Here is a 26,178-nt window from a genome sequence, read left to right as displayed (position 1 = left end):
AGCGGTTGCTTATTTATCCAGATATAGTTCTGTGTAAATGAAACATCTTTCCTTTTCTCCTAAGTAAATTAAAATCACATTGAACTTGTTATTAACCTGGGAAGATATTCTGCTGTATAATCAAACATTATTCTAATATTACATTTGGGGTTTTTTTCTTCTGTAAATGATACTACATAAATAAATGCAAGTTTTACCTTCAGCAAACATAATTTGCTACATAATTTAGTAAACATAACACCTTACATCTATTGAGGAGTGAACTCTAGATAAGCTACATACTATAAGAAGGTTGTAAGAATGCTACAACATAAGGTAAATCCAACATATCCAACCAGTTAAAAGTCTCTGGAGATACCCTCTAGCACATTAATATATATTTAGTATTCATCTTCCCCAGGAGTGAGAATTTTGTGTATTTATGTCTTTATACATATATGAAATGAACACACACACATATATAGGTGCACACACACATTGAAGGTTTCATAATGTTCAAAAATTTAATTATTCTTGCAAAATAAACATTTGCTATTGGCTAATTCTGTAACAAGTTGGGGGTTTTGTTGTTTTAAACATGTACAGTACTCTAAATTGCACAGCACCAGAAGAGATACACCTGCTTGGTGGATTTTTGAGGATATTTAATATCCTCTCCATTCTCACATACACAAATAAGGCACAAACCATACAGTGGGTTAACCTTACAAAAGAGTTTGAGGAAAAAGAACATATGCAAAGGAAAGCCCAAGAGCACCTATTCCTAAATATATGCAGCCGTATGCATGTTCAGGCTTAAACTTTAATGCTTCATAGTAGTTTTATTAACTCACAACTGACTACTGCTAGGCATAGGGAACTCTGTTTTGGCCTGTCAAGCTAGTGAATATGGAATGCATTGACATATGAAAAGAGTCATTTAAACATTAATAAAGAAAATAAATGGCTATAATGTCAAGTAACATACAGTTCATTCTATGTCAAGAAGCCTTTCCTATCAATTTAGTTCAACTTTAGTAGCTACTGTTGTTTCTCCTTGTAGGTTCTGAGCTATACAAATGTAGTTTCCAGCATCTCTGGCTTCAAAATCCTCAACAAGAAGAACGCTTTTCGAGATTCTTGTGGTATGTCCAGTTCCTCTGTTTATCAGTCTCCAGAAGTTTTGGATAATCACAGGCCTCTCAGACTGTTTAAAAGAAAAAAAAAAAAAAAAAAAACAACACACCCACCCATAAGAAAATACGTGATTCTGCAAAATGTATTTAGTGACACTACCCTATCAAACCCTGAAGGAAGAGGTCAGAGAGCCGGAGCCTATATCCAAAAGTCAGCCTTAAGTGAGGTAACTGAAGGTGTCTGGCAGTTGCAGCAACATTCTTGCATTAAATACTGACATACCAATAAGTTATGCCAAATAAGGATAATACAATGGCTCTTCCACTCCAGGTGCAGGTACTGTGTATCTTCCATTAGTGATGGGCTGCCAGAGCTCTGCCTGCAGTATATGCATGAACTCAGTTGTAGTTGCGGGCTACTTACTAAGGTTGCATTTAGGTACTTGATCAAACAGGTGAGGTATCTTGGGGGAGATGTGTGAACTTAGTTCCAGACTTTCAGCATGTCTCAAAGAGGCAAGGCAGCAGTGGCACAAGTTAGTTGACCAAGCTTTACCTGGTTCTCTTATAGCACAGATAATAGCTTTAAATCATGTGTTGCAAACTAATTCCTCCCCCTCTAGTTTCAGAAACTGTATCAGATAACATACAAGCAAACAGTAGCAATTCAGAAATGTTTCTAAATTAATCTTCACATTATGCTTTCCAAAACATGTATGTAACTTCAGAGCTAAAAATACAAACAAGGATGCTTAGAAAGATGCTTTTTAGATTTTGTTTGTTGTTATATGTATAGCAGGCATTTTTTTTCCCCTCTTCTATAAGAGAATTCTCTGATGGACTGTTTATGAGGTCACTTCCTGGCACCTCAGAAGTTTGCAAAGGACTGGATAAGAGAAACTGGCCCAAAGATAGACTAAGGCCGTCTCTTTCCTTCCAAAATCCATCATGCTAGCCAGCAGCTTTGATCACATTGGCTTGTGCTATACCAATAACCTGGATAAAACCGGCAAAAGAGAGATTTCTGCTTGGAAACCGTCTCCTCCTGCTTCACTAAATAGATGGATAATCCAGTTACCAATATGAATGCTACAAGGCTTAAGTTAATAGTAGCAAAAGGATAAGTTAAACACTTAACTAGAGCCAAAGCTACAATCTCGCACTTGCAAAATGACCAGTACAGAAGATGCCAGTCTTCTTGAAGCTCAGGGATGAGTCACAGTGCAGTCAGGGAATGCCTAGGAAGTGGCAGGCATTTACAACTAGCAAGAACTTTTTTGAAAAACTGGTAATCTCATCTAGAAATTCTTAAGCCTTTAGAAGGAATCAAGCCACTTAGCAGAGCTGTACCTAGCAGAGCACCGAAAATCAAGTGCTACCTGCAATCAAGTACTACCACACACTTAATTCAAGTCTAAGTTAGTCCTTAAATACAGCAAGTGGAACTTCCCTGACCATACTGAAAGTGAAGGTAAAGGCCATGTAAGGCAGATACTATTTGCCTGGTTGGGCTCCTGCTAGCCCAGTTTTTCTCAAACTAATTGCCTTCTGCTTTGAAGTTAGTTTCAGGGAATCATATTAAGGAGTGGATCAGTATGCATTCACAGCAGGTGAATGAGCAAATGCAATTGTCAGGGAGTGGCAAGGGAAAAAAACCAACCAAGTGAAAAAAAGTAAGAGGGAGAGGTTACTGACTACAGAGATGAGATGAGGGTCTCTAATGCAGTGTACCTAGGAGCAAGCAGGAATTAAAGTGCTGCTTCTGCTCAGGGATCAAGTGGTAGGTGACAGCCCAGGTGCCAGGTGGGGTGGTGGCAGGGAACAAAAACCATCACTGATCTCCCTGCACTGAAAGCAGCAGCAACGAATGGAAACATCCAGTGAATCTTAGAACTTCCAGTCCTTTTTCTTGCACAAAAGAAGGTGTATCTGACCAGCACCACTGATGGTCCACTCTCTTCTCCCTCCACCCCCACCTTTTTCCTTTGCAGTATGTGAGTACTTCCTTAATAAATGTTAAGTCTCCAACAAGCATACAGTGCTTCTACTCTGACATTTACTTAATCATTTTGTTGGGGCAGAAACCCAAACACAACTCTTCCCTCCCCTATCCCCAGGCACAGCTGGAGCTGAGACTGTTTACTCCAGTGGATAAGCACATCAGCCCTTTCCAGGGCAGATGCAGGCCACAGGCCAAAGTCTCTCTCTCAACCCTGTAGGCGGGTGCAGTGAGAGGGTGTAGTCCTCTGCTGATCGTGCATGTGCCCTGCACTGCAGCATCCACAGCCAAAAAGGGACATAATTTGCATGTGTTTAGCTGTTGATATTCAATCAGTGCTAGAGAGGCATAACTGCAGTGCACATGCCAGCACTGCATCAGATGCTGTAAGACCACTGGAAGCAACTGCGCCAAGAACAGCCAGCAACCAGGCTTGGGCAGCCATTCAGCTGTGAAAGATGTAAAAGTAGCAAGGGGTGGTCACTAATAAGATACAGAGTTCTTGGAAGGCCAAGCTGAGACTAGAATTTAATTCCTTCAATTGTTTGTTCTTAGTAATCACAGTTAGTTAACAAAAAAGACATAAAATTGGGGTTTGTATAGCCAGTTACTACAGTCCAATACACAGATATCGAGGGAAGCTAAAAAAACCAACCACACAAAAAAACCCAGAAAACCGTATCAATCAACAAAGCTAATTCTCTTAACCACCCAAGAGAGTGAATCGTTTTAAGACTGTCAGAGCCCCACCTTGAAGGATAGAGACACTGCCATTTGTTGATGCATCTCAAAGTAACGCTAAGAGCTAAATTCAGAGGAAGACATTGGGCATTTAACTCAAAAAACACTATTGCTCTGCAGCTCCCCAAACTTGGACACACTTCAGTTTTCCCTAGCATTTTACTTTTTACTTCACTGACAGCTGCAAGTTTCTCTGCTCATTTAGACACCTGCCCCTTTCCTTCCTAACTTCAAATGGACACCAGAAACAGGAATTCTGCCAAACTCTTCCAGTGTTCCATCCAGTAGTTGCTCTTCAAATCACCTAATTCATGCTATCAGTACCAAGCTCCTCACCAAATGCAGTTGAGGCTACCCTTGTTTAACAGCCAGGACAGCACAGGGAGGGTAAGTTGGTAATTGCTCAAAAACTCTCAGACTTCAATAATCTCAGCCGGAAAACTTCAGACAAGCAGCAAGGGGGGGGCGGAGGGGAGGGGTGAAGAAGAAGAGGTGGAGGGGAGAGGGGGAAGTGAAAGAACAAACTAACATCTAAGCAAGGACTAGAAACCTGGTTTTACATGCCCAGTGCCCTCACCAGCAGTTCAAATCCCTTTTGTGCTCGCTTGCTCTCTCACTATTTTTTCCCCTGAAAAGGCACACACCTTCCTATGACAGCAGAGTGCTACAGTCTCTATCTTAATGGCTACAGCAAAATTCTGGGGCTTTAGATTTTAATTTTCTCAAGCCTAGTAAGCACTCAACTCCAATCACTCACTTAAGCAATTACTTCTGCCATTAAATTACTTAATTCTATGCTTGCTCAGGGAGACCAATGCTGATACAAGTACCTTATCAGCAAGCTCTGCATCGTCCTTTGACAACCCAGCACCAGGAGGGCTGGCAAATGGAATACAACGCAAACCCTCAGGTTCTAGAGGACCCCTTTCTTCTGGTGAAGCACTCCATCTTCCAGCAGTCCTCCTTTTGCTCCTAGCCTGCTTCAGATAAACAGCAGCAGAGATGAGGCCGGTTAAGAAACAAGTCCCTACCATAACTGGTCGAGGTGGGTAGAGGGAGAAGAGAGGGGACCATCATGATGCTAGTCAGATACATCTTATTTTGTGCAAGAAAAAGGACCAACAAAGTTCTCAAATTCACTGGACGTTTCTGGTGGATTCTTTCAGATGAGGCTGGGCAGAAACAGATTTCTGTGCTTCTGGATGTGGGCAACAATTAAGCTTAAAGATTCTGTGCTGTGATGATTCATGTGCCTGAGCCATGGAGATGGAAGGGATATCAAACGCAGAGGTATCAGTGAGGATTTGTGGCTTGCCCTAGAATAGCTTCCTGACGCTGGCTGGCTTTGACCCTGTCTGAGGCTTTTCTTTGTAAATGCTGCCCAGAGGCCAAGTGTCTCTGGAATGGAAACCTGAGGGAGGAGTGAGCTTTGCTGAGCTTGATTTTTGCTAAGATGGGTAGAGCATTTCAGCTTCATTCCTGTGCTTCTAGGCTCTCAGGGTGAGATGGACTGAAGTTCAAAAGGGTTGTGCTGCCTCCTCCTGCCAGCATGCCTGAGCTAGCAAAAGGCAGACCACCACAATCTGAAAGAATCTTTACTCCGAGTCTACACACTGACTGGCATTCAAAGCATTGCCTTTATGAAGAACAAACCATTTCAGCCAGGGCATACATCTCTTACCTCTTGCCCTGGGTACTGCCACCTGAAGTTCACATCTACATCTGGCTCCCCAAGGACTGTGCAGATTACATGAACGCTGTCACCGACTTCTGCTCTATTGGATGATGCTGCAATTGTGGTTGAGGGCGGGCCCTTGGGAACTGATAGACAGCGTTTGGAAGCAGAAAATTAGTTTCTAAAGTTAAATATACTAGTAAACTTAGGAGTCAATTTTTGCCTCAGTTTGCTTAACGCAACAGGTAAGTGATGTACATCTGCAAATTTCCCCTCTACACTGGGAAATTGCTGGAATTTAGACCAACAAAGTTTTATCACATATACTTTTGATCAAGATTTTAAAACTCTGATTACATGACTAATTTTATTTTTTTTTAAAATTGTGTTCTAAACAATGCCTACAGAATAAACAAGAGTCAATGTGAGCATACAGTAAACTGCACCTTACCTTCCACGTACAGCAGGTGATACTTGATGGAAATCTGAGGTGCTCCCTGAGACTCTGCTTTGCAGTAGACAATACCTTTATGATCAGAAGTAGGGTGCTGGTAGACAAAACCCTTCTTCACATCATAAATAATATCAGTTCCATCTGTTTCAATTTCTTCTGCTGGAAATTCCCTGTGTAGAGTTACTTTTGCTGAAGGAGTAGTAACACGGCAGGGGATGACTGCAGGTTTATCTGGGTTCAGGTAGACAATCTCAAAATAACTGGGGGTAGGTACAAAAAGTTCCTCTTTATCTGTGCAGAAGAGTTGATATAGTTAGAATAATATATTTACATCTTTGTTTAACAGAAAGAAGAGAAAGTACATACGACAAGAGAAAATAGCTATGAGCAACGTTATAAGTTAACCCAAAGCTTTTTGCTTTAAATACGCACACAAAAGAAAAAAAAAACAAAAACCAAAAACCAAAAAACTTTTCTAACCTGCGAGTACATATTTACACAGCTTGCATTAAAAACATTAAATCAAAAAGAAAAACAAAGTATTCTTCACTGTAATCAGATTTTTTTAATCTTAAGAAAAACTTTGGAATTCCTTTTTAATAAGTTTCCAAATACTCATCTGGATCTAATTCTGTTCACTCACCCACTTTTAAATGTTAACACATATTTTCAAAGCATTAAATGCTTTTTTTATTCATTTTGTAGAAGATCCTTAGAATGTGTGTTACTGTTTTCAAAGATATTTACTTTCCATTGCATTATGCATTGTTTTGGATACACATTTAGCATAATCCATAGGGAAAATGGACTCATAAATCACCCTAAGCAAGTAATTTTCTGCCCACCAGCACTGTCTTCCTTAACATCCACTAAAAAGATGAAAATTGTGGAAAAATCTTGATGGTAAAATCGCTGATGTAGCTTTATTCCTGTCTTACTAGCAAATATATTTCCATTAATAATCCCCCAGTGAGTTAATTACCTGTGAAAAAGATGTACGTTGAACCCATTTTAGTCTCATCCTTCCTGCATTTGTTACCATTGCACAGCTGAAGCCAGCAGCTATATTCACCAGTGTCTGCTGCAGTAGAGTTTGCGAGGATCAGCTGACCATACCTGTCAAGCTGCTTTATACTGGGGAGAAGAAAAACAAAAGGCACAGACAAGCACAGATGTATTTCCTCATACATTTCTGTCAGCTTGCTTCTACTTTTGATTTTTTTTATTCCTACTCTGCAGCTGACCCACCTTTTGCTTTCAGAGCTATGTTGCAAGTTCCCCTTTTGCTCCAGCAAAGGCCTGCTTACATGAGTAGCTTTATTGATTTCAGCTACACAGGAGCACTTGCAAGCATTTGTCTTGTTCACTTCATTCTTGGATTCCTTTCAGTCCTCATTTTGAAACTGGGCTGTGACTGCTGCTGACAATATGTTCATCTATGTTTTGTCTCAGTTTGTCCATGTATATTCCGTATTTTCACGCTCCAAGTCAACCTGCATGCATCTCAGTCCTTTTCTGATACCATTAACTGTAGCACTGCTTCAATAGTATGTAACAAAGATAATTCAGGAGTACTAAGCAGCAGGTATTTTAATAAGGGTTTGTTTGATGAGTTATGCCTGCTTTCAGTGTGAATGTTTTCCTATCTTTAACATACTGGCCCAAGTTTCCACTTGCAAACACCATCATAAAGAGCTATCTCCACTTGGATTTGTTCTGCAAGTAAGTAATTTTGCACTGCCTACTCTGCCCTAAGCTACCTCACTGGCATCCTCTCATTGGAGTTTCCTTCCTCATCACCCCTCAACTATTTCAGAGCATGACCCTGAGAACTGCTGGAGGTATACTGGCAGTGTCATCACTTAACTACACAAAATTCAGCCTGTGTGATTATTTCAGACCTGATCTGCTTTTTTCTCCTTCTGCTGAATTTCCCAGATACATCTCTCAGTGGACTGACATTTGTAAATGTGCAAATATTTATAAATATGTAGATATATATGTAGATACTGACAATGTTTCTAAGGGTCAAAGGCCCTACCTACAAAATTCAGCAGCTACAATCTCATCTTTTTCTTTTTTTTATTTTAAGGTATGCTTTCCTGGCTCTTTCTTCCAGACAGATGGTGTTATAGTTGGCAGTCTGCTGTGTTGCCTTTTGATGGATTGCAAAAGCAATGATCCAACAGTACCAGTTCTTGGGAAACTGTCAGGACAGCCATGTGGCAGTACTGATGCACTCCACTGCTGCTCTGACCCTTAAAAATCCTCTGACCGCCTGCCTTTTACATGATACCTGTCCTGGTTTCAGCTGAGATAGAGTTAATTTTCTTCTTAGTAGCTGGTACAGTGTGTTTTGGATTTAGCATGAGAATAATGTTTGTATCACACTGATGGTTTAGCTGTTGCTAAGTAGTGCTTACCCTAAGTTAAGGATTTTTCAACTTCTCATGCTCTGCCAGCAAGCAGGTGTACAAGAAGCTGGGAAGGAGCAGAGCCAGGACAGCTGACCTGAACTAGCCAAAGGGATATTCCATACCGTAGAACATCTTGGTAAGTATATAAACTGGAGGGAGCTGGCCAGGAGGAGGGATTGCTACTCGGGCATCGGTCAGCCGGTGGTGAGCAATTGTATTGTGCGTTACTTGTCTTTTCTTGGTTCCTCACACCGCCGCCTTTTTTAAAATTTCATTTTATTGTATTCCTTTTCATTATAATTATTATTATATTTTATTATTATTATTGTTAGTATTACATTCTTTTTTACTTTAGTTATTACATTGTTCTTATCTCAACCCACTAATTTTACTTCCCCCCCCCAAGCCCACTGGGTGTGGGGCAGGGGGCACGGAGAGAGCAGCTGCATGGTGCCTAGTTGCTGGCTGGCCTTAAACCACGACAGTAGCACATCCAGAACACAAAGGTTTCCTGCTTTCCTTTGCAAGACAACGAGTTACAAAGTCATTTCTGTTCTAACCAAGTCAGAAGAGATTTTTCCTGATTTAGGCATTTGATAGCAAACTTCCTTCCAGTGTTTCAAATGAGCTCTGGACAAATACACAGCTTGCATGAAGTCTGAATAGCTCCCATACTCTTATGCAACTGTGGGTTCTCTGAATATTTACTATCCTCCTATTTCTTATTAATGAGGCAGTTATTCTGTAAGGCAGATGCCTGACTGAATCATTTATTTCAGGGATGCTTTGAAGAAATGCTTATCCTCTAAAACACCTTGTCACTGCGTAACAGTAGTACTATAGACATGCCTGACTGTACTGTGCTCTAAATGCTCTGTTTTGCTTACGTCTCCACTGCAGGCAGAATAACTGCTTAAACAGAGAGGCCACTACTTCCAGCTACACGCATACCTTCTGACTCCCTACATGTTCTGCTAGCAGTCTGCACTACTACCACCAATCATAAGCAATGGTTCATGTAACCCAACATTCAGCCTCCAGCCAAGGCCAGTAGCTTAGAAATTAAAAAAAAAAAAAAAAACAAAAACAAAAAAAAATAAAACACACCACCAAATACGCAACACAAACAGGGCTAACTGAGAATTATCTTTCCCATTAAAGCCCTCAGACACCATTAGTACACTCATCCACCACAGGACAGTTTTGAGGCCTGCCTAAGGCAACAGGCAAATCATGTTTCCTATCCGCTAATGCACTTTTCCTACACGACCTTCTCCGATTCCACTTTTTGGAATCATATGGAGTAGTAACATTTTCATTTTTAATATATACACTACCTTACATTATAAATTATCTTCAGTTTTTAGATAAGCTTTGAGAGATTCCTATTCGTGCAAGAGATCCTGTTGTATATCATACCCAACAGGAAGAAAAGAGAAATCCAAAACACGTCTTAGTCTGTATTATTATTATTATTTAGTTTCACAGTTCACATTTCATAGGCTACATGACTACATCAGCATAAAATGTTTTGCAAGTATCCAGTACTAAATGTCAACATTACTGAGAAACCATTATGCCAGAACATTTTTGCCTCCAACCATTAATGCAGACACTGAACTATAGCTTGAAATCCCAACAGACAGAAAAATAAGGTCAGAGTTAATTAATTATTGTACAGTGTGTTCTACTTAACTAAGAACAAGCTATCCAGTAATCAATGGAAATAGCCTAGTGAGGTAGTCGTCCACAAACATGCACTAACAAAACCTGGCAACTGACAGTGGAAGTGTTGAAACTTGTGACATGACCATGTTAAGCAGACAAAACAGGCCATATAAAGTAAATCATAAATGGTAAACCCTGCAGCTGACCAATATTTCCAGGATAACTTTTATTTCATTAGTATTTTAGATGCTGGGAAATCTGACTCAAAAGCCTAAACTTTGCTGTGCTCTACATATCACTAAGTAAAAATGTAGTATATACAAACATTTCAAGACTGTTTAAAAAAAAAAACTAGAAAACTACTCCAAAATCTTATTCCATACATTCATCTTATTAAGCTTTAGTTAATTGAAGTTCAAAATATCTTTGTCAGAAAAACTATGCCAAGTGTAGAAGCTAAAAAGATATAAAAAGACAAAAAGACAGTGTATATAGCATCACTCAAAGGGCATCTAGCAAACTCCTCTCAAGCAGCTGCATTCATACTGACAAAAGAGAGCTTATCTCAAATACAAGCTCACTAGGAGAGGAAGATAACATCTTACTGTTTAACACAAGAAAAAAATCCCCAGCTTTCAGACTTCAGAGCACATGGAACAAAATGAAATTCAGTTATGCACATGAGCACAACCAACATCCCACTAAGCCAGCAGGAACCTGCATTCACTGAAGGCAGTCTAATTTTGCCCTCTACAACTTAGTTTCCTCAAAACTTGTTAGAGTGCTCCTGTCCATACACCCCCCTGCCAAACACAAATGTGTATGTGATCCATGTCCAGCTCTTTGCCACACCTTCTTCCACTAGAGCAGTTCCATTCCACATGAGTTTATTTATCAGATAAAGTTCTGTGATAAATACAGCCAGTCTTTGGCAAGTGAGGGACCGATGTTCCAAGTCAGGCAGAGCAGAGACTACGTGAAGTTAGACTGCCTTCATCTAGAGCAGCTTTTTGCTATAAAGCTTAAGAAAGGGAAAATGTGCTTGCCCTTACTCTTCTTTCATCCCTCTCAGCTGTTGATCCTTCTCATACATTGTAGATCCAGTTTCTGAGTAAGCCTACAGTCATTAATTTGTTATGCACAGTCTTACAAAACAGCATTCCAGCCCTTCTGTTCTGGAGGTACACAAGCTACTTTTGACCGTTAACACCACCAAGATTTTTGGTCAGTTCAGCCAGTACACAAAATTTGCAGACAAAAAGTTATCTGAAAGGTATATTTATGCTGCACAAGGCAAGAGAGCATTACAGATAAGCTAGTCCTGAAGCAAGCTGGTGTGTGTCCTTAACTTGGGAGCCAAGTTTGCATGATTCTAGCTTTCTCCCCAGAGTTGCATTGCATCCTACAGTCTCTAAAGTTAAGTAAATCATTTCAGCATGTACTGTTATTTACTCCAGTTAGGATAGCAGAAAAAGAGGATATCTCCTCTGGCTCAACAAGAAACAGCCAGAGTCCTCATCCTCCTTTCACTCAACAGCTTTCCCTCCTCCCAGACGATAATTTTAGCATATGTTAACAGCTACAGACCTATTAAAAACTGAGACGGTCTAGTACACCAAGCAAAAATATTTTATTTACCAGGTCATAAAGTATACCTACAAAGACAAACTCAAAGAAAGCATAGCCACTAATACTAAAGAAACGGGTTTTCTAATTATAATCTCTTCCTTAGAAAAGTCATATTGTCCTCCAGGCTGCTGTATTCTCCTTACCATATGGGTGAGTTAAAAACGTGATAAGCATGGCATGGAGACAAAACATCTGGCTTTCATCACTACTTCTTTTTGCAGCCACCCATAGGAAATACATTACATGGATGCTAAATTTAACTAGTTGCAAACCAAAACACCTTCTTCTCCCAGAACTACAGACAGGCAACAGAACACAGTAAGCATCTTCAGCGTCAGCTCCTGCCCTGGACCTCTGCTGTTAACAAATCCTCTGACCAACTAACTGAGCTACAAACGCCCCCGCCACCCTCAACCATAAAGTCTCTTTTGCCTCCCATAATTGCAATTCTGTTAGATGCCAGGGTCCTTAAAGCCTCCTCTTGTAGCAGCTAGAGTTAGAGGATGTTAACAGTTCCCAGGAGATGTAAAACACCTTGCTTGTTGTTAAAATTTCCACCAGACCAGTTGAATTTGTACATCCCTCCTATTATTTACAGAAAAAACAGGAATTGGATGCCTAATCATCTGTTGCTGTAGGGACATACAAATGAACAAAAGAATGGTAGTCATTAGTCCCCAGCAATCGCATGGACTTCACCACTGCTGCCTCTCCTCCGCACCTATCCTCCAGGCCCAGCGACCTGCTCTTTCTTCACTATCCATTACCTCCTCAGGCCCCAATCACTTCATCCCTGCTGCTGCCACCCACTCTGGTTTGCACCAGTGCCCTAACTCCAGCAACACCAGCATGGAAATCCGAGGTAAAAAAGCCCAGCCCTCTTAATTAGCTTGGGTTTCACTCCACACCTCACTAATTTGGTAATGAAAGGATTACCGTATACTTCATCTTTATGCACTCAAAAAATGTTAGAAGCTACTGGACATATATCTATCTAGATGATTGAACAATTTTTTCTGTAGGTTATTTGCTAATAATTCTTCAGATTCTCCCCTTTGCCTTACATTTAGCATTTTGTTTTAAAATAATAGTGTAATATATTTGTAAAATTTTAAAATTTGCCTATTGTAGTATTGGTACATGGTCTTTTGTACACAGCGAGGAAGATCTAAGCTCCTCTTGAAAGATAACATTGTTAATAACCTTTTCTGCTGCCAGTTCACTTACAAACACCACCAACTGAGCTAACTAAACAACATACTATCTTTATGGTATTTCCAGCTAAAGTCAATCAAAGCTTTCTAGAACCATGGAATAAAGTGTCATATTTCACATTCTATAAAGCAGACTTTGTTTCATATGCATCCATTAACACTACAGCAAAGATCTTGAGATAATTACCAAAGTCATGCTAAAAATGTGATGAAAATATAACTGCACAAGATTCTGTGGTCAGTGTCTCCAGAAATTATTACTATTCTGTGACTCTGAAGCATGCTACTAACCTGTTTTCAATTTCTCTAGTTAATTACAGGATATTCTGCTTACATTTAAAATTGTTTAGTCTAACTCAGCCTTACTGCTTCAATAACTTATTTCAAAGTAATTTTTCTAAAGTGAAGATCATATTTCAGTATAGACCCTTAAACATAAGCCTAACATACTTCTAAAAGAAAATACTTAGGCAAGTCATATCCACCCAGCCTAAAATGTTTTACAGCATTTCTCTTGTGTGACATTATTAACTTTTGTTATATGGTTAAAATATTACAAATTCTGTGAACTTGAGTGAGAACAGAAGGGTAAATTGCTGAGACAACAGAATCCCAAGCTACTTCAATACTACAAAATGCCAAATGACTCAATTAGGAAATGTGTATCTTTTTTCCACAAACTACCTTAAATTATTGTATTTTGTCCCATGTGCATCACTAGAAAAGTACTTAATTTTGCAAGAGAGGAATAGTCAGTCAAACAAATAATGAAGAAGCATTCAGATTCCTCTCTGAAAACTGTGAATACTTGTCGTACCCTCTTCGATGTCAGATGCTAATACTCAGATAACATGACCTGGAGGTCTAAAGGACCAAATCATGCCAGCAACCTATTTGCAAATGCACAAAACGTAAGATACACTTGAAAACGACAACGACCACCGCACATACACGTGCTCCCTGTTGATACTACTTCGAACGTTCAGCTTTGGCTTGCTGGAAGGCCAGGTCTGTACTGCAGCTGATAAACGCCACCTACTGGAATAAATCCAGATAAAACATTATTTCTTGCAAAAGAAAAGGCAGTAGTTGTTTAAATCGGCCACAAGATCTTTTGAGAGATATTGCTGCGATAAGCCCTCAGCAAAAATAGGCTTGCTGCTCTAACTTACTCTGACAGAAGCCTTGCACTAGCTACAGAGATTTATTTAGCCACTGTAATTCTTGAACTCCTCAGCCATCAAGGTACAAGCAAATCAACACTCACGAGAAGAACTGGCTCACAAATTTCAGAAGGATATGCTAGACATCACAGTGTCTATACTGCCAATCTTCAACACTCCTCTTTGAAAAGAGAAGTGGGAAGGAGAAGAATATATCTGAAAAATTAATTAACTGGGAGTGATTTTAAGGTAGCATCATACCTGTAAGTAAGTGAAATGCATCACAGAGATTCAGATGACCTCAGTTACTTACAGAGAGCATACACACTTGTACTTAATTTAGGAACAAAAGGACAACAGGAATGGATACCTTTGCTCATACCTCTGTGTCCCTCTCACCTAATAATCCAAGAAAAGCTCCTTACAGCTCTTTCTTAGGGCATTGTTCTCGGTGCTCTACAGTCTGCTCACTACTGATCTTTCATAGACACATAGGTCTCCCTCCATAAAACAGCTAGTGAAAACAAACACTACTCATGGCAAAAAAATGCCTGTGGAAGACATCCTTAAGCTCCTTATATGCCCCTCCTCTTTCAAATACAGAACTAAATTACTACATTTAAACTACATTTAGCTACGTGTACTATACCCAAAAACTGGGAAGGCAAATAAATGTATGGGGGTTTGGAGATGATATTTAATATTTAGAGCAACAGGACACTCACCTGGTGGGGCAGAGAAAGGGAAAGTCCTCAGTTCCTCTTCCTGCTCTAACAACTATTTATGCGGTTTCCATTAAGATGTCACTAGATGAAAGAAAAAGCCTTCCTAAAGCCAAAGTGACTATCCTCAGCATTAAACTCTGCCACATCACAAACCTTGCAATTCCCTTTTGCACACAAAGGTACCTTTGACTGAAAACGTGAAGACTACTCTTACTTGCTCCTTAGTATGGCAGTTGGTGTATTTTTTTTGCTAGTTGAGAGATGTGGATTTGAGCCTCTTCAGGAAATCAATCTCAGTGTCTCAGGTAGTAGCTACATTAGCAACCGGAACAGCCCACCAGGAGCAGGTCTCTAGAGCAACAGTTGGTAGTGAGTACCTGACATCCACACTCACACATTTTGAGAGTTTTACTTTGGACTGGCTCTAATGTGGTTCCCTGTTAGTGGCTGGAGCACACTGGTGTCCCGCTGGACCACATCTTCTATTTTAGATTAATCTGAAGGAAATCCAGTTCACATGCTACAAGACTATTCCACAGTGCAAATCACAGGGCAGCAATTGGTGACAACTGAAAGATGCTCATCTGTTTTTGCTGACAATAAAAACCACTAGGTGGAACATCTTGATTGTAAAAACCTAAACAACAAAAAAACCCCAATGGTGTTTAAAGTGGTAAGAAAAAAAAGTTCTGGATTCTTTTTCCCCCCAAAATGAAAAATAGCTTACCTGAGCCTGGAGTCTTTAAAGGTGTCTAAGTATGAAGGATAGTTCCAAGTAACATTACTCCCCTTACATCGCAGTTCTATGCTTTGTCCTGCAGACAGGCTTAAAGTGGCAGCTAGTTTCTGGAAACGACCTTTATCCATCACTTGTGTCAGTATGGACTGGGACTTCAAAGAGGAGTCAGCGGATTCCCTCTCCTTCATTTTGGGGGTTTTAGGTTTTACTTTTTTGTTAACAGGCTTAATTTTGTTTTCCCCAGGTTCTTTTGGACGCTTACTCCTCGCAGGCTGTCCAATAACTAGTGAAATAAAGAAGGCAATGTTACTGATTAGAAAACGGTTATATAGTCTTTCTGAAAAAAAAAAACAAAACAAAAAAACAAAAACAAAAACAAAAACTTCCTTATTATCACAGAGAATAAATAAAGTTTCATTCTTCCCATAAAGGATTCATAAAAATGACTAAGAGTTAATTTCCATAAGTTTTTGAAGTCTCTGGCATGACCCATTTTCCTGGGGAAAAAGGAAAAAGAGAGCTTTCAACAACATGTGGAAAATCTATACTTAGAGTTCACATACACAGACAAATATGTAAGGTATGAGAACTTTACAAACGGGAAGGGAAAGAAATACAGCATTTCTATCACCAGTTACTTTTGTCATTTCTACCTCATGTCATTGCCATTTAGTACACAATGCTACAAGAGTTCTCTGTCTTCATAAGGATTTCGCACACCCATCGATTCTGCATAACATTTTCACACATCATGTTACTGTAAGACACACAAAGAAAAACTGGCAAGTGTGGATCTTCATGACAATCTATAAAATACTGATAGTGATGCAGTTGTTTTCTTTTACAATAAGTACTGTGAAAATACAAATAGCACTTAAGTCACTTGAAGGCAGTATTTAATTCATCGCTTCTCTGTAACAGCCATTTATTTTGACAGTCCAGATGAAAACAGAACCTTATTTAGAGGCAAACGATAAGAGATTTCATTACCTGCTAGAGACAACAGGGACGCCCAGCTGCCTTTAAAAACAAAGCAAAGGAAATGGAAAGTAAAAGTGAAGAGTCTCAAATTTAAAAAAAATTAAAAAAAAAAAATCAAGATATTCCCACTTTAACTGACAGCAGGAAGCACAGATCTTTTGTGAGATGAGCCTAAAACTGCTGCCCCCAGACACCAAAAACTCCACTAACTGTGCCTGACAGCTAATTAACATTGAACACTGCTTTTCCACATGAAAACGCTCAGGTATTTTTATTGTACAAATCAATCAACAAGCTCCTTTTGGAATTAAAAATAGCCCTGCTGTATACTGAGTTAGCATGAATTAAAACTGGTACTGGCTGCAGTATGAGCAGCAGCACTTCCAGACTCCCGCCATTGATGGCTCCTGTGACATTCCTCATATCCCGGCTGGACACCTTGCGCTGCTTCAGCCTTCCACGTGTCTCAGTCCAGGCTGATGTACACCACACCTCTTTTAAATGGCACAGAGCCTTGTGAGCACAAATTTAAAAACAGGAAATTCAACTCGAACATAAGAAAATTCTTTTTACTGTGATGATAGTCAAGCACTGCCACGGGTTGCCCAGAGAGGCTGTGGAGTCTCCAACCACGTTGATATTCAAAACCTGACTGGACATGGTCCGAGGCAACCTGCTCTACATGGCCCTGCTTGAGCATGGGGTTGGACTGGATGATCCCAAGAGGTCTCTTCCAACCTCAGCCATTCTGTGACTCCGTGACCTCAGCACGCAGAGTAAGGCTGCCTGTGTAGGAGCATTTGCCTTCTGGTCTCTCACCAACTGGAAAATAAACTGGAAGACAGCAATGCTGCAGTCGTCTTAGTTTGCCCAATGCATTTTGAACTCTTGTGGACTCTTATGTAATGAGAATAATTTTTTTGAGAGGCACACATCCAGTTACTAAGGTACATCCCTCCCCCACCACAAAGACAAACATTTTTCCCGGTTCTACATTATGAGCATTGGTGAAGTTCATTGCAAAGATGCCTCACCACCTTAAAATAAGCCACAAACTTTAGAGATCAAATAGAAATGGCTTCCAAAGATCATGACATTTTAAGACAAAGAGTAACATTTTATAGTTTCTGGAAGGGAGAGTGAAACAAATACCTATGCTTCTGTCGGAGTGTGTCCAGAGAAGGGCAACCAAGTTGATGAGGAGCCTGGAGCACAAGTCTTATGAGGAGCGGCTGAGGGAATTGGGGTTGTTTAGTCTGGAGAAAAGGAGGCTGAGGAGACACCTTATCACTCTCTACAACTACCTGAAGAGAAGCTGTAGTGAGGTGGGTGCTGGTCTCTTCTGTCAGGTGGCTGGAGATAAGACGAGAGGAAATGGCCTCAAGTTGCACCAGGGGAGGTTTAGGTTGGATATTAGGAAAAATTTCTTTACTGAAAGGGTTGTCAGGTATTGGAACAGGCTGCCCAGGGAAGTGGTTGAGACACCATCCCTGGAGGTATTCAAAAAGCGCATAGACAAGGCACTTCAGGACATGGTTTAGTGGGCATGGTTGATGGTTGGACTCGATGATCTTGAAGGTCTTTTCCAACCTAAATAATTCTATGATTCTTCCAATTTTTCTTCGCACCTGTGATGCCACTGGCCATGCAAAATTGACAAACTTGGGGGAATGATAATAACAAAGGAGAAATTCAGAGAAGTGGTTGCTGCCTCCCATGGAAGACCATGAAGTAGGGCTTTTCTAGTTACTCAGAGCACATTACTCTAGCAAGTGACACAATGCATATATTACAGGGGCAAGCAGTTGGTGCAGGAGCACTTTTTCCCTCCATTGCATTAGAAAGGCTACAGTGGGTCAGGCCAAATGCCTACCTAGCCAACATCTTCACACTGACACCACCCAGTGTCAAATGTCAACCAGAGAACAGGGCAACCATCTCTGCTCCTTTGATACCAGTCTCCTAGCTTCCAAGAACCTTTAGCTCAAGGGATCTGTGAACCACAGTTGCCATTGTTTTATTGCCCTTGGTGGATTTTTCCTTCATTAATTTGTCTAGTCAATTTTCAAAACTACACAAATTATACATAAATATTAGATGCCTCCTAGTTTCTGCATTAAGTGAATAAATATCCATTGTTTCTCCAACAACTCTCTCTGCAGCACCTGTACTTTTACAGAACTTAAGCATCCTTCAAACATATCCTTTCCAGACTGACAAGTCCTACTCTATTTAATTGTTCCTTGTAAAGAATATGCATCTTAAAACAGTCCAGTTACATCATGTTTGGATAATGGAAAGAAGACAGAAGCAGACTGTACACCAGGTTCAAGATATGGTTAAATCACAGTTGTACGTGTTAGCAGTGTCTTCTTTTCTGTCTAAATAGCTCATTACTTTTCAAGAAAGCAGTATTAGGAGTTGACTTTCTCTAGAATAATCAAGTGTAACTCTAAGATCACTTTCATAAGTAGGAATTATCGGTTAGAAATTTTTAAGTAGAAATCCATCAATGTGCATACAAAGTTAGAATCATTTGTTACTTTGCATCTACCAACACTAAATTTCAAGTTCTATTTTCACTGCCCAGTCTTTCAAAATGGAGAGATCCTTCTGCAACTCTTTACTGACAGTTTTCTTTTCTTTTAGCAGGTTCATAAATATGCTGAAAAGCATGTGTCTTACAAGATCCCTGTGAAATTGAACTGGATAAAAACAATTCTATGCCCAGATTGCAAAAACTGAAGATTAACTCCTACTCTTTGTTTTCTATTAGTTATTACCCCATGAGAGGTATTCCCTTGTCTCACAGCACCTTGGTTCCCATGGAGACTTTAACAACAGACTTATCAAAAGCCTTTAGGTATCCAAGTACATCAATCAACTCATCCATGGCCACACTTATAAAGTCCTTCAAAGAACTTCAGCAGATCTGCAAAACAAAACACACTTCAGGGGGGGTGGGGGGGAGGCATCCATACAAAGCCATACTGACTCTTCTGCAATTCATGCCTATTTATTCATTAGTTCAATTTACAGAATACAGAGATCTGGCTTTGTGCCTGTACCTCCCTCAAAAATCTTAAAACACTGGCATGTTTCTATTTCCCTGATAAGGAGCAGTTACATGATAGGTTATGCACGTGAGTTAAGACTTCAGCCATTTCAGATTCAAATTTCTCTTAAGTCTCAGGTGTATATCATCAAATCATAGCACTTAACACTGTTCATGTTGTTGATTTTCTCTAAAGCCAACTCTTTTGGCATATTAATGAGACATGTCCTCCAATGATTCTCCCCATAGAGAAAGATTCTGTCTTGGAGCCTGCTATTACAGTGTTCAGTAGCATACTGCACTCAAAAGTTTCTGATATGCTTATGTCACCATTTTCCATTAAAACCTTCCTAAGCACCTCCATAGTAAACATGAGAGCACACAAATAATTGTTTAATTTAAGTTTTACTTTCTGTAGGTGTTCTTTCTTATCCCCTGTTCCTACCAGCTTTACAAAGTTTGCAGCCATGCCTCCCTGCCCCACCCCAGCACATCAGAAGAAAAGGATTTATGGCTGGTATCCCTTTTGCAAGCTGTTTCTCAAACTTTTTGTCTGCCTTATTCTGGTTTTTATATTTAACCCATATGTGAGTTAATGAGCCTCCTCATCTTATGTAATTCCCCCTTCCGAAATTAAATGCATCGGTCGTTTCTTTGGCTTTTATTATTCCTGCAAGAATATTAAAACTACAGTCTGGCTGTTCTAAAGCAACATCTGAATCCAATTACCTGAGTACTGCTCTGGATCAAGTTAAGAACTGCTGCTTTTCTTGAGGGTTCTCCAAGTAGCGGCTCTAAGAAGTCATCATTTGTGGCATCTAAACAATTACACTTGGCGTCACACCCCGACGTGTGTGATCCAACCTACGCAAGGGTAAGTAATTCTTCCTTTTCCTTTTCTATCCAGTCCTTGCTGCCCCTCTGATTTTCCCTAACAGAGCGGTCATTCCCTCCATCATGTTGGGTGGTCAGTAACCAGGTGGTTTGTTCTCCACAGGGCTGGTATTTCAGTCTAGATGACTTTTACTGACAAAACCCACTAGGAATCAGATTTAACACTAAAGTTTTCTTCAATACATACTGCCACTTCTCCCTTGGGTTGAGCTATTCCATCTTTCCTGTGTAATTTGTGCCCTAGTATTAGAAGGTCGCATTGACAGGCCCGATAAGCCTTTTGGATAAGCATTCCCATTTCAAACCAGCCATTCCAGTTCCCTGTTGTACTTTCCAGATTTGTCTGTAGAAACACACAAGCTTTGGTCCAGCCACCCTTTTCTTCCCCCAAAAAACTCTATTGAAATAGGACTATTTGTTCAAACTACTCTTTGCCATTTCCACTACGTTCTGCCAACCTCAATCCTGACACTTGTTCAAAGGCACACAGATCTTCTAACCTCACCTCAAGAAAATGCACCATCCTAAACTGTGTGCTCTTCCACACCTGACACTCTGCCTTTAAGAAACTGTTAAAGATTCACCTATGAAAGCTTTTCAATTTTAAGTGCCAGAAGCCTGGTTTTGATTTTTTCTAGATGAAGTTTTTCCTCTTCGCACAAGCTCCCTCTGTTCCATGTTTCTGTAGCTCCCAGTGAGTCTGAACACTCTCCTCCTATACCACACTACCAGCTACACAGTGAGACCCTTGTCTGTCTGACCTTGTATTTCCCTGCAGGTGACAGCAGGGGCATTTCAGGAAACACCATCAGAGGAGCTTTTATCTTCCTACACTGAAAACCTAGTTCTGCCTCCCTGCCGCGCCTCCCCAAGAGTTGAGTTTCCAAGCAAACCATGACCACACTCCTCCCCAACACTCCCTGTAAGTCTGTCCAGTTATCTACTGACAGCACTCCTGCACCTCACAATCCTGCCTTCTCTCATTGCTGAATCCAGTATCTGTACGCCCAATAAATAATTAACTGGTACAGTAGTCTATCACCCAAGATAAAAAGGACACACAACCAAACCCCTCCAGGAACACAGAACCTACCACACAGATTCCTCCAGTCCCTTACCCAAACTGCAAGACTTTCCCAGGGAAGGGAACAAAGTCAACTAGCCCCTTTACGCAAGTACACAAATATGCCGTATTTGGGATACCTTACCATCTCACTAGATTTATGCGCAAAGCCCTCATTGTTTTAAACCAGCAATAGCACTTCTTACTAAAAAAATAATAAAATTAAGACTTAGTAGAAAAATATTCATTGAGAAAACTCCTCCTTTCTACCTCTGATCAGCTCCTAATGTCAGTTCCAAGACCCATTGTACTCATTTCCTCTGCAGCAGTACATTCAGGGTCCCTACTAACTCGTCACGCCGAGGTAGAAGGCTACGCATCGATACATCACAGAAATACACCACATAGTACTTTTGCTCCTGGTTCACAGTATTTGTCTCATCCTATCCTTCAATGTTTGTCTTCCCCTTGTTCTCACAGATGTTACAAACACAACAATCCCCAAATGAGCATTAGTCACATAATGCTAAAAAGCATCCAGTTTTGACATGAGACATCCCCTATATCCACATGCACATTCCACTGGTTTCACAGCTGCACAGGTTATAACTCCAGAAGGCCCCTGATCTTCTTCAAGTGTCCACCTAGAGAACTTCAGAAGCAAAGAGCGAGCAAGGTCTCCCACAAGGACAGAGGAATCGTGTTCACTGTCCACCAGATGTACCCATTCCATGAGGCAGGCCCCATGCTACATCTTGGCAGCATCAGAGACCTTTCAACTCTCATTAATACTGACGAATTCTTCCTTGAAAAAAAATAAATCACATGTGAGGTTACCATAAAGAATAATTCTTAACCACCAGGATTAAGATGAGAGGGAATAGTCTTTGTGATCACAACTAATGTAACAAAACAGGTTGGACACATCTCTACTTGTGGTACTTCAAAGTTAATCATCTGAACACTCATACAGACAATACAGGGTGACAAATCAACACTCATATGGACAATCTGGAGGGACATATTTCACCGTTCATAAACTAATATAAGCTAAATTAGGAAGGCTGTTTTGAAATCACAATGTCTACATTAGGACTTAAACCTCTAGCTTTAGATAAGGAACTGTAATTAAATATGCCAGACTACTTTCTCCCATAGCTGAGCTCCTGGACATGCTTCATGCTGTCACAGTCAAACCTCTGTATGAACTAGACAAACTAAGAAAAAGATAGGCCTGGGAAATCTTTTGCCCAAGTTACAACTTATTTCTCATTCTGTGCTTTTATTGCCTCTTTCTCAAATAGAAAACACTCTTCTTGATGTGGTAGTGCACACCCACAGACCGGATCTTTCAGCAGAAATCCTCTCCCACACCACACTGGTCCAGAGTGCAATTCCTTTGCACATAGTCATAAGAAAAATTGGGCTGGAAAGGACTTCTGGAAGTCCCTTCCCACTGCCACTCAGCTGCTCAGAGCCTTGTCCGGTTGAGTTCCAACTATCCCAAAGGCTGGAGACTCTACAGCCTCCCCTGACAACTTCTTTCAGTACTTAACAGCTCTCAAGGTGAAGGATTCTTAGAAGAATTTTTTCCTTATGGCCTCCCGGGCCACTCGCGGTAATCCTCTTTGCCTTTCACCGTGCACCTCAAAGCCTGCCTCCGATTTCTCTAGCAATCTTTCCATGGGCTACACAGGCCTCGTTCTCCAAGCCCTGTGAAAAACAAAGGATTTTTTCTTGTTGTTTCTTCTGAAGAAGTTCAGTAAGTTTATTTGCTTTTTGCAAGAGGGAAACAGCCTCTCTTTTGCCTAGTTAAAGTCTATAGAAGTCAAGGATTGGTTATAAATGTCCCTTCCCAGCCAAAAACTTGCCTCTTTCCCCACCAAGACTTCATCACAACCTGAAACTGAGTTATGAGTAAAGTCTGGTCCTCTCTATAAACGAACAACCGTGCACACACACCGCACCACCACCACCCCCTTTTTTTTCCCCTCTTTAACCACGTCCAGCACCGACCCTCCTCCGGCCGCCGCAGGGAGATTTCAGCCGCGGACTTAAACGTCGACCCTGAAGAGCAACGGCGGCGGGGGGCAGCCGGCGTTGCCGCAATCGCCTCTCCCCAAAACCCCAGCACGGGCTGAAGCCGCGTTTTCGGTCCCCGACGGAAAGTCTCGGCGACTTGCTGGCCGCAGACCAAGGGAGCAACCCGCCTCCCCTCCGCCTCTGCCCCGCAGGACGGGAGCCCCGCCGCCCCCGAGATGGCTCCCGGCCCTGCCCCGGGGGCAGTCACGGCGCGGGGGCGGCGGCCACGGGCACCCGCCGCCGGCTTCGCGGGGCAGGGGCGGCCGCGCCGAGGGCGAGACAGGCGGCCCGGAGGTGAGGAAAGCCCGAGGCGGCTCGCAAAGCGGGGGGAACCCGGCGGGGGTCGCGGCTCACCGTGCGGCAGCGTTTCCTGCAGCAGCAGCAGGCTGAGGAGCACCCAGAGCCGCATGGCGGGAGCGGCCGGGGCGCTGGGCTGAGGCGGGGCGGGCGCGGCGGCGGGGGGGGAGCGGCCCCGTGGCGCCTCGGCGGGCCGCGGCGCGGGGAGGAGCCGGCCGGCGCCGGGGCTCCCTGCCCGGGGCTCCCCGCCGGCAGGAGGCGCGTCGCGGCTGTGCTGCCCCGGGGGCCGCGCCCGCCGCCGCCCGCGCTTCTTCGCTGAGGGAGGGAAGAGCCGCGACGCCCCACAGGCGGGCCCGGCCGGGAGGGTGCGCTGCTGGGGGCACCTGCTGCCGCGCTTTACCGCTCAGACGGGGGAAACTTCGGCTCCTCGTGTCTGGCCTGAACTCCTCCCTCTGCGGCTCCCTCTCCTCCGCAGCTCCTCACCGGGCGGCCGAGGACGGCGACAGGGTCCCGTCCCGCCCCACCGGCCATCGCTGGCCCAACACGCTCACACAGGACTCTGCGTTCAGAGCGGGAACGGAGCTGCATCCCGAATAATCTCAACCCCAGGGCCACCTGTGGAAGTTTATTGCTTGAATTAGTTCGTGGGTGGCAGCTGCCCTTTGCCTTACGTGGCTTCGCACAGGTGCAAGCCGTTGGCTTCCTTTGGGCCTGTAGCTGGATCTGCAGAAGGGAGCAGAGTGCAAGAGCCGTACAGGTTAGTTATATCTGTTACCGGTGACCCTGCGGATAGGCCTCAGGCACAGGTCGGTCTCGGCCTAAGACAGCAAAAGTACATTTTTAAGTCAACTTATTGCACTCATTCCAGCCTGCCACAGCAAAGATATTCCCAAAAGCCTGCTCAGGAAAAGCTACCTCGAAGTGGAAAAATAGAGGAAGTATCTGTGTGTTGCTCTTTGGGGCTCCGCAGCCCATGACACAGTTTTCACGTATGATTTAATGCCTGTGTGAAGCACATCGAGAAGGTGCAGGTACCTCTTCACTGCTAAGAGATGAACATGGTAAACCTGGCGTTTGCTGCATGTATGTTTATGCCCACACTGAGCTGTCAAAAGCCGTTTCTTGAAATCTGAGGGTTTCCTTGGAGGAGAAGGGAGGTGAAAATAGGGCTGGAGGGGCCACAAAGGTAGATGCAGGGCAAGGTGAAGACACTGAACTGGGAGGAGGAAAAGTAATGGCGGTCAGAGGTCACAGGCAGACAAGACCACAGTTCAGTGTGAATCAGGATAAAGTAAATGGGGAATGGTGTCCCTGGCCACAGCTCCGGGGCCATAGTAGATGCGAGAGTAGAGTGTTTACAGATCTTAGATGAAGTCTAGGCTTTGACTGCATTTGTAAAAAAAATTAGAAAGGACATACATAATGCTCCCCAACGCTCATAAATGCATACACGTGCAGAGTTCAGACACCTTCTTGCCTGAGCCTGTTCCGAGACTTCACCCTGGGGTATCTGGTTAGCGGTAAAGGCCCAGGTGTGGAGTAAGATGATGAAATTTCATGATCTCTTTTTAATTCTACAGCCTTATTACAGTTCTGCCTAGAACTTCTTAGGGGTTTTATGCAATGACCTGAGTATACGTCAGCATATCATAAACATGTCATCCATTACCTGTAACAAATTAAGAAAAATGGTATTTTTATTGCTAGAGGGTCTTTCTCCATTTAAAGAGTTAGAATACCACCATGCATTATATTCTGAAAAGGTTATCAGTCTTTGTTTTAAGGAAGATGAATCTTGGAGGTAACTCAAAAAAGATGTGTGATATAAACTGCACATTTGCATTGGAAATATTCACAGCTCCTTCTGATGAAGAGTGGGTTTTTTTCTATCATCTGCAAAACTGCTAGTTGCAATTCTTACGTGCCTTCCTAGGTCAAATTTCCCTTTTCCTTTCATACATGGGGTAGGTCAATGATCTAATGGTGTCTGAGCTCCAAATATTATTAGTGTATTTTGGAAAACATGGTAATAGCACTTGGAAATAACACTCAGACTGCATTAATTTTAAGACATATTTAGGCTGACATATACCTTTTTACTGTATAGATATATACAATGAAGAAAGAAAGTGATTTTATTAATTTTAAGTTTCCTAGTTTTAAATGGGTGTGCATGAAAAACTATTTAAATTTTCATTTAGTTCTTCATGAGAACTAATGTAAACCTACATGTAGTGACCCCAGTTCTCCACATGAGTAAACTGATA

At 41.9% G+C, this 26,178-nt stretch overlaps 1 protein-coding gene across 1 annotated transcript; it reads right to left on the bottom strand.

The window, feature by feature from the left end:
- Nucleotides 1-477: 477 nt before the first annotated feature.
- On the bottom strand, nt 478-24,101 carry PDGFRL (platelet derived growth factor receptor like). The gene is made up of 6 exons (XM_030034387.2): nt 23,969-24,101; nt 15,528-15,822; nt 6,967-7,118; nt 5,982-6,275; nt 5,537-5,676; nt 478-1,186 (listed from the first exon to the last, which is right to left on the bottom strand). Exons 1-6 carry the CDS (start codon nt 24,021-24,023, stop codon nt 998-1,000), a joined length of 1,125 nt encoding a protein of 374 aa, XP_029890247.1. The 5' UTR covers nt 24,024-24,101; the 3' UTR covers nt 478-997.
- Nucleotides 24,102-26,178: the final 2,077 nt, after the last annotated feature.

Source organism: Aquila chrysaetos, chromosome 1, assembly GCF_900496995.4.
Source record: "Aquila chrysaetos chrysaetos chromosome 1, bAquChr1.4, whole genome shotgun sequence".
In the NCBI taxonomy this organism is placed as follows: Eukaryota; Metazoa; Chordata; class Aves; order Accipitriformes; family Accipitridae; genus Aquila; species Aquila chrysaetos.
This window is presented reverse-complemented; position numbering and strand designations above follow the sequence as displayed.